The 6,922-nt window shown below is 54.7% G+C and overlaps 1 protein-coding gene across 1 annotated transcript in view; it reads left to right on the top strand.

Moving 5' to 3' along the window:
* PLEKHG6 (pleckstrin homology and RhoGEF domain containing G6) overlaps window positions 1-6,922 on the top strand; it is an 18,243-nt gene that overhangs the window by 4,505 nt on the left and 6,816 nt on the right. The window contains exons 5-14 of the mRNA XM_003796414.2: window positions 432-596; window positions 1,078-1,173; window positions 1,428-1,478; window positions 1,841-1,990; window positions 2,885-2,995; window positions 3,140-3,289; window positions 3,494-3,631; window positions 3,948-4,073; window positions 4,421-4,553; window positions 4,673-4,788. Coding sequence (XP_003796462.1) covers window positions 432-596; window positions 1,078-1,173; window positions 1,428-1,478; window positions 1,841-1,990; window positions 2,885-2,995; window positions 3,140-3,289; window positions 3,494-3,631; window positions 3,948-4,073; window positions 4,421-4,553; window positions 4,673-4,788 — 1,236 coding nt within the window. The remainder of the gene's footprint in view (window positions 1-431; window positions 597-1,077; window positions 1,174-1,427; window positions 1,479-1,840; window positions 1,991-2,884; window positions 2,996-3,139; window positions 3,290-3,493; window positions 3,632-3,947; window positions 4,074-4,420; window positions 4,554-4,672; window positions 4,789-6,922) is intronic.

Below are 6,922 nucleotides of genomic sequence, written 5' to 3'. Positions count from 1 at the left end.
GGTTGCAGCTGTCATTGTTGTTTGGCAGGTCAGGGCTGGATTCGAACCCGCCACCTTAGGTGTATGTGGCTGGCGCCTTAGCCACTTGAAGCACAGGTGCCGAGCCAAGGGTCTGATTCTGTCCCTTCCCTACCTTGTTCTAAACCAAGAGACCCCTCTACAGTACCCTTCTGGTCAGGAAGCCCAGGTCAGAACCCTCTGTCCAGCAACCTTTCTGCAGTCCAGGGTGCCCCTCCAACCAGGTTCCAGAAGTGCCTTCTGCCCTGTCATTCCAGCTACAGCTGGTGCCAATCCCTGACCCACAGGCCTCCATGTACCCACCCTTACTCAGAGCTGCTTGCCACCTCCCACCTCAGATACATGCACACATGCTGTCCGGAGCCCGGGTGCCAAGGAAGTGCCCGAGACTGACCCCTTCTCGGCTCCCACAGGATGTCACCAAGCTCCAGAAGCTGGAGATGAGGCTGCACACGTTCAGCATGTTTGGGATGCCCCGCCTGCCCCCTGATGACCGGCGGCGCTGGGAAATAGGAGAGGGTGGTGACAGCGGCCTGGCTATCGAGACGTCCTGGAGGGAGTTGGTGCCTGGGCACAAGGTGGGCCTGAAGCAGTGTCTGTCCCCACAGTGCTACAGACACACATTCTGCTATGGGGGAGGGAAAAGCCTTGGGAGGTAGGGTCATGGTGAAAAGCATTTGGAGACATCTTGATCCTGGTTCAGATCCCAACTCTGCCACTTACTGGTGAGACCTTGGCCAAGACAGCCAACTCTGAGAGCCTCAGTTGCCTCAGATATAAAATGGGGCAAATATCATCTATACACCGGAGGGGTGGATTGAGGACCAAAAAGGTCATGTACTGTGTACCTAGAACCTATGATGTGGATCCAGTAGCACTTAATAAAATGGCACCTAGGGTGGCATCTGTGGCTCAAAGGGGTAGGGCACCGGCCCCATATGCTGGAGGTGGCGGGTTCAAACCCAGCCCTGGCCAAAAATTGCAAAGAAAAAAAAGAAAGAAACGGCACTTGCTGTTCTGATCAGCAACCTCCCTGAAGCAGCACTGTTCCCACCCCAGGAGATGAGCCGGGAGCTTTGCCACCAACAGGAAGCAGTGTGGGAGCTGCTGACCACTGAGCTGATCTACGTGAGAAAGCTCAAGATCATGACTGATGTGAGCCTCCCTCAGCCCCAGCCCTGGCCCTGTCCTCAACCATTCACCCATCTCCTGGGCATTATGTCCCAATCTCCCAGACCTGAGGGGCAGGATACCAAGAGATTCTGATTCAGATCTTCCCAGGATCTAGGGAGAGGGGTCGGCAGCGCTGAAGTTGGTGGGATCTAAGGAGTGACTCCGAGGGGGCCAGACTGGGGTCCAAGAGGAGGGCAGTCGGGTGCTGAGACCTGTGTCTCTTTCCTTGCATCTAGCTTCTGGCTGCTGGCCTGCTGAACCTGCAGCGAGTGGGACTGCTGATGGACGTGAGTGGGAGCTGGGGGGGGATCCTGGGGGTGGGGGTGGGAGTGGAATTGAGAGCCCTACAGGCTGTTGGCCTGAGTTCCCACTGCTCCATTTTCTGGATGCTCTTGCCTGCCCTGCTCCCCTTTTGCTCTAGAGCCCAAGCAAGGCCGCAGATCCCCCCTTGCATAGTACTCAGCCCTTTGAGGCCACAGAGGAGGAAGGAAAGGTTGGAGGCCCTCAGATCTTCTTGGGCCCGCAGTCAGGCTCAGCCCTTGGCCCCACCCTCAACTATCCAAGCTTAGAGTCTTCATCCTCCCACAGCCAGTGCTACCAAATAGAGCCCTACCAAAGTCATGTTGCTAAATTCTGTTCCCCTTTCCAGGTATCAGCTGAGACCCTGTTTGGAAATGTCCCCAGCCTGATCCGAGTCCATCAGAGCTTTTGGGAGGAGGTGCTGGGGCCCACCCTGGAGGAGACCCGCACCTCGGGCCAGCCTCTGGACCCAGTCAGCCTGCAAAGTGGTTTCCTGATGGTGAGGCCTGGGAAGGAGCCACACCCAGATGGGGCAGGACTGGGAGGCCCAGAGGGATCCTGTCTGTAGGACATGCCTGTGCCTATGGGACTTGGGTCCCTGCATGATCTGAGGGACCTGCAGGGCATAGCCTTTACCCACAAATATCACCTCACCTCCTGCCCTCCATTCTATAAGTGTGACCTGTGAGCCAAAGGTCCTATGGTTATCTGGAGGTCCTTAGGAAATGGAAATGCAGTTGTCTCAGGGAAGCTCTGTGCCTAAGCTTGTTATCAGCTATAAAAGCTTAATTCTTACAGACTTGTCCAGCAAACATCTAGGTGCAAGAAAGGGGCCTAAGTAAGGGGATCCTTAGGATGACTTGGGAGGTGGGTGTAAAAAGCCACAGGGTCACCCAGAGAGGAGACGTATGATAAGAGAAAGCAAGAAGACAGAGGATCAGACTTTCCTCCACAATTTTAGCCAGTCAGGGCCCTGCAGAAGAGTATTGTAGTGGGGTAGAGGGGTTGGGGATAGTCTGCTGGGAGCCCTTCCACAGGGAGCAGGGCTTCTGGGCAAACCCTCAGGTCACCACCTCACTCTGGGTTGAAATGGGATCCACAGTATCCTGAAGACAGTCTGGCTGAATTATTGATGGTGGGAGAGTAAGCACAGGGCAGCCCAGGGGACAGAGGGAGCTCAGAGGGCAGTGTGGGTCTGTCTCAGACCTCAGGCTCCTTCCTGGAGTCCAGAGAGGGAGGCCTGGCTGCAGAGGGCTGTCAGGGAAGGTAGGGACTGGCAAGAGCTAGGCTAAGGCCCGTGTGAGGCTGTCCTGCTCCCATGTGCCGCAGCCAGAGCCTGTATTCGTCACCTTCCTCCCCCTGCCTGCTCCCCGCCCTGTGTCTGTCCCTCCAGTTTGGTCAGCGGTTCCAGCCCTACGTCCAGTACTGCCTGCAAGTGAAGCAGACAATGGCTTACGCCCGGGAGCAGCAAGACACTAACCCTCTCTTCCATGTCTTCGTGCAGGTGGGACAGGGGCTCCCAGGGAGGGGACAGGTGTGTCTTGGCCAGCCAGGTCATCCCAGTCTCTGGCTGGGCCCCAGGCTAAGTAAATCACTAGGCAGGGCAGGGGGGCCAGCAGATTTCTGAGACCCACTCACCTCCTGGCAGTGGTGTGAGAAGCACAAGAGCTCAGGGAGGCAGATGCTCGGTGACTTGCTCATCAAGCCCTACCAGCGAATCACCAAGTATCCACTGCTGCTCCAGGCCGTGCTCAAGAGGAGCCCAGGGGTGCAAACCCAAGAGGCCCTGAACGCCATGGTAGGTGCCCCAGAGTGGCCAGATCCTGAGGACTTGGGGGCTGGTGAGTGGGCACACATCCCCAGGCACTCTTGAGGTCCCATTCCTTGTGTGTATGGGGGTGTGGTACTGCCTGGCTTGGCCTGCTTTAGCACACAGCAGTTGACAATGATTGGGAGGGACTCTGTGCTGTCCCTCCTCCCTTACTCCCAGCCACTCACCTAGATTGCAGCTGTGGAGTCGTTCCTGAGACACATCAATGGGCAGGTCCGCCAGGGTGAGGAGCATGAGAGCTTGGTGGCCGCGGCCCAGCGCATCGGCCCCTATGAGGTGCTGGAACCACTAAGTGAGGAGGTGGAGAAGGTGAGAGAGGACAGAAGATGAGGGCCCACGAGAAACAAGGGGCCAGGAATATGGTGAAAGGGAGGCCTGGAGGGGCAGGCAGAGGCTAGAACACCCTGGGCTTGGGGGCCACAGAAGGGGTGCATCCATCATTCCTTCCTGGTCATGAGGGACAGAGGTTAGCACAGAGGAGGCACTGGGGTATTTCCTCTGCCCCTGGGGCAGGGAGGACAGAGGGAGAAGGGAGGGGCTGGTGGCAGAACGCAGAGCCACCTTGGTTGGGATGTAGAGACAGCCTGCCTAGCACCCTGTCCCCTCCCCTACCTGTGTCCCTCAGAACCTACGTCCATTCTCCACCCTGGACCTGATGTCCCCCATGCTGGGGGTCAGCTCTGAGCACATGAGACAGCTGTTGCTGGAGGGACCCGTGCGCCTGAAGGAGGGCCAGGGCCGAGAAGGGAAGGTGAGGGGCTGCGGGGCAGAGTGCAGAAGCTAAGAGCTGAACTGGAGGGAGGGCAGGTGGGAGACAGGGTGAGGCAAAACAAGGGAAATGGTAGGAGGGGGCTGCGTGTATGTTGGGAAGAGGATGTAGTTCCAGCTAAGCTCAGTTGTTTGTATGCCCCTAAGCCAGCTACTCCCTGTGTGTAAAAGGGCGAGATAGCACCAAATGGACACCCTTCCCACCTGGCGTCCCCAGCCCTGTGCCTGTCCCCGGCATACATGAGCTCCATGCACAAGCCCCGCTCCCTGACAAGCCCTTCCCCCGGCTCTGGCTAATTTCGTCTCTTTCTCCCGTGCCTCTCCCCCCAGCTGGACGTGTACCTGTTCCTCTTCTCTGATGTGCTATTGGTGACCAAGCCCCAACGCAAGGCAGACAAAGCCAAGGTCATCCGCCCCCCTCTGATGCTGGAGAAGCTTGTGTTTCGACCCCTGCGAGACCCTCGTATGTCTCTCTCATGGGGAGCTTTTTCCTCCTCCTTTCCTCTTGGCAAGGGGAAGGAGGGGTCAGGATGGGGAACCAATAAGGCCCAGCCCTTAAAGCAGACCTTCTCCTCCACCCAGACAACTTCCTGGTGATCCACCTCACTGAATTCCAGTGTGTGTCTAGTGCCCTCATTGTGCATTGTCCCAGTCCTACTGACCGTGCCCGGTGGCTGGAGAAGACACAGCAGGCCCAGGTATGAGACAGCCAGACATCAGGAAGGACAGGCAGGCCCCTGGCGCTCAGAAACAGAAGACAGAGGGGAGGGCAAGGAGGGGGAGAGAGAGGCTCGAATGGGTTCAAGTTCACACTGACTGTCAGCCCTCAGGTGTGCCCTCAGCACAGGAACTGGTGTCTGAGCACCATTTGGGGGATAGATACCTAGGAGTATGTCAGGGGGACAAGGGAGGGAGAAAAGGGGTCCACATGGAGGAGCAGAATGTGCAAAGGCCAGAAATATAAAACAGTTGTGCATGTTGAGAGAACCAACACATGGCAGTTTGGCATTACTAGGGCCTCAAGTACAGGGGCAGACGCAGCAGGAGAGAGGCTGAGAGGTAGGTCCCACCAAATCATGCCCATCTCTGGATATCATGCTGGGGAATAAGCACTTTGTCCTACAGATGACACAGCCACAGTAGCCAGGGAAGTGACATGGGCAGATCTATGTGATAAAAGGAGGAATTCAAAAGAACAGAGATCAGAAAGAAGCTGTATTGGGTACCACAAATGTGGTGGCTTAAAACACAATAGAAATGTATTCTCTCATAGTTTTAGAGACTAGAAGTTAGAAATGAAGGTGCTGGCAGAGCTGGGCTTCCTCCCAAGTCTCTAGGGGAGAGACCTGCATCTTTTGGCTTCTGGTGACTCTAGGTGTTCCTTGGCATATAGCAGCAAAACTCCAATCTCTGCCTCTGTCTTCACCTGGCCTCCTCTCTGTGTCCAAATCTCCCTCTTCTTTCTCCTCTAAAGACACCAGTATTAGATTTGGAGCCCACCCTAAATCCAGGAATATCTCATCCTGAGATCCTTAAGTTAGGATGCTTGAATACCTGCAAAGACCTTTTTTCCAAATAACTTCACCTTTACAGGTTCTGGGGGTCAGGCTTGGACACAGCCTTTTTTGGGGCCAACTACTCAAACCACTACAGGAGCAAAATGGCCCAAGAAGGGTGAAGATATGAGTTGGACTTTTAAGGATGGGGAGAACCATGAGCAAAGGAATCAGAGGTGCAATTGGGCTGGATTTATTTTGGGGACACCATATCTGACTGAGTCTGGAGGACCGGATTTGTGTGCTCCAGTGGTGAGAGGCCAGGTCCTACAGGCCCTCAGAGCTGCAGTAGAGCGTGGCCTGGGTGAGACCAAGTTGAATAGGGTGGACAAGAGGGAGCCACTGTGAATTCTTCAGCAAGGAATGACATGGTGAAAATAGTGTGTTTTGTCACAAATTGAGTTTCCAGGGAATCGGGTAACTGTATGGTAGGGGGGCTGGAGGAGGGAGAAGTTGGTAGCAGTTTTTTGTACTAGTTTGGGTACAAAACATTGAAAGTTTAGCACCTTAGGGAGACATTAAAGAATAAGAGGGTGAAAAGAGAAGAAAGGAGCTAAAGAGCCTGAGTGAGACTATGGTTAAAGCCTATATTGAATTCAGAGAAACTTAGGTTCAAAGGCCAGTCCTACCAGGTGCTAGCCATGTGACACTGCATATGCTGCGTGGCCTCCCTCGGCTTCAGCTTCTTCAGCTGTGAAACAGATACAAACAACAGCAGCCAGATGCAGTGGTTCATCCCTGTAATCCCAGCACTCTGGGAGGCTGAGGTGGGTGGATTGCTTGAGCTCAGGAGTCTGAGACCAGCCTGAGCAAATATAAGACCCCTTTTCTACTGAAATAAAAAAAAAACTAGCCAGGCGTTGTGGCAAGCACCTGTATACAGCTACTTGGGAGGCTGAAGCAAGAGAACCACTTGAGCCTAGGAATTTGAGGTTGCTGTGAGCTATGATGCTATGGCACTCTACTGAGGGTGACGAAGTGAGACTCTGTCTCAAAAAATAAAATAAAATTAGAAAAACTAGCCAGGCATAGTGGCAGACACCTGTAGTGCCAACTACTTGGGAGTCTGAGGCAAGAGGTTTGTCCAAGCCCAAGAGTTTGAAGTTGCTGTGAGCTATGATGCCCTAGTATTCTACCCAGGGCAACAGAGACTCTGCTCAAAAAACCAAAACAAAACAATAACAACACCTGACTCGGCTCGGCGCCTGGGGCTCAAGCGGCTAAGGCACCAGCCACATACACCTAAGGTGGCGAGTTTGAATCCAGCCCTGGCCCC

This window comes from Otolemur garnettii, unplaced genomic scaffold (genome assembly GCF_000181295.1).
Source record: "Otolemur garnettii isolate 467f Iridium unplaced genomic scaffold, OtoGar3 scaffold00104, whole genome shotgun sequence".
NCBI lineage: Eukaryota > Metazoa > Chordata > Mammalia > Primates > Galagidae > Otolemur > Otolemur garnettii.
Note: the sequence above shows the minus strand (reverse complement) of the source record. Positions and strands in the feature narration are given on the sequence as shown.